The following is a 1,122-nucleotide window of genomic DNA, read 5'->3' as shown; positions in this document are numbered from 1 at the left end:
TACGAGGTATGACAATAAAATAACGAGACTTTCTAAATATAACCTAAACTATTAACGTTATCTATAAAACGACTGTTGAAATATGATTAGAAAACACTTATCTAAAAGTACTATGAACACTGATGACATCGATTAATTTTCTTATACGTTAGTAGCCTTGTTATTAGTGCGAGTTCGACTATACTGCCGAAAAATGTTAGATATAAAAATCGAACAACGTGTTAACATTAAATTTCTTGTTAAATTAAAAAAAACTGCCGCGGAATCGTTTCGTATGTTATGTGAAGTTTATGGCGAAGAATGTTTATCAAAAGCTCGTGTTTTTGAATGGCACAAACGGTTTTGTAGTGGAAGGAAGGACGTCGAAGACGATGATCGTTCTGGACGTCCTACCACGTCTTCAACAAACGAAAATGGGTTCCTAGTGGGCAAACAGTCAATCAATATTATTATAAAGAGGTATCAATTAAATTAAAAGAACGTGTCAGAAAGAAGCGACCAGATCTATGGAAAAATGGCTGGGTTCTTCACCAAGACAATGCTCCAGCTCACAGTGCATTTTAAATTCAACGTTTTTTAACTGAAAAAAAAATTTCTGTACTTCAACATCCCCCGTACTCGCCAGACCTTGCTCCTTGCGACTTCTTCTTATTCCCAAAAATTAAAAGTTTATTAAAAGGAACCCATTTTCAAACAGTTGATGACGTAAAAATGAAAACGGCAGAACTTCTAAAAGGGCTGAATGAAAGCGATTGGCAACACTGTTTTCAAGAATGGCAGCGACGTATGCAACAGTGTATTGATGCTTAGGGAAGGTACTTTGAAGGTGATAATCATTAAATTATAACATTTTTAAAATAAACAAATTTTATTCAAAAAGTCTCGTTATTTTATTGTCACACCTCGTATAGATACTTCAACATAAATTATTACACAGGTAAAAGAGTTTCCTTGCCTACATCTATTGTACACCAATTTCAGGTTTATTTTTTTTAACCTTATACGTATTTAGTGAAATACGTAAATATTACAATTGGTTGCTTCTAATCTTGTAACACCATTTTTTTAGGTCCTAACCACAGTTTTTCTCTGATCTCAATAAATTACCATAGGGCTAGTGAT

At 33.5% G+C, this 1,122-nt stretch overlaps 1 protein-coding gene across 1 annotated transcript; it reads left to right on the top strand.

Moving 5' to 3' along the window:
- Window positions 1-44: 44 nt before the first annotated feature.
- LOC111037209 (putative uncharacterized protein FLJ37770) lies at window positions 45-809 on the top strand. The gene has a single exon (XM_022319612.1). The coding sequence runs from the start codon at window positions 194-196 to the stop codon at window positions 473-475; it is 282 nt and encodes a 93-aa protein (XP_022175304.1). The 5' UTR covers window positions 45-193; the 3' UTR covers window positions 476-809.
- The last annotated feature ends 313 nt before the right edge of the window (window positions 810-1,122 follow it).

This window comes from Myzus persicae, unplaced genomic scaffold (assembly GCF_001856785.1).
Source record: "Myzus persicae strain clone G006 unplaced genomic scaffold, MPER_G0061.0, whole genome shotgun sequence".
In the NCBI taxonomy this organism is placed as follows: domain Eukaryota; kingdom Metazoa; phylum Arthropoda; class Insecta; order Hemiptera; family Aphididae; genus Myzus; species Myzus persicae.
The sequence above is the reverse complement of the archived record's forward strand: the minus strand, read 5'-3'. Positions and strand labels throughout refer to the sequence as shown.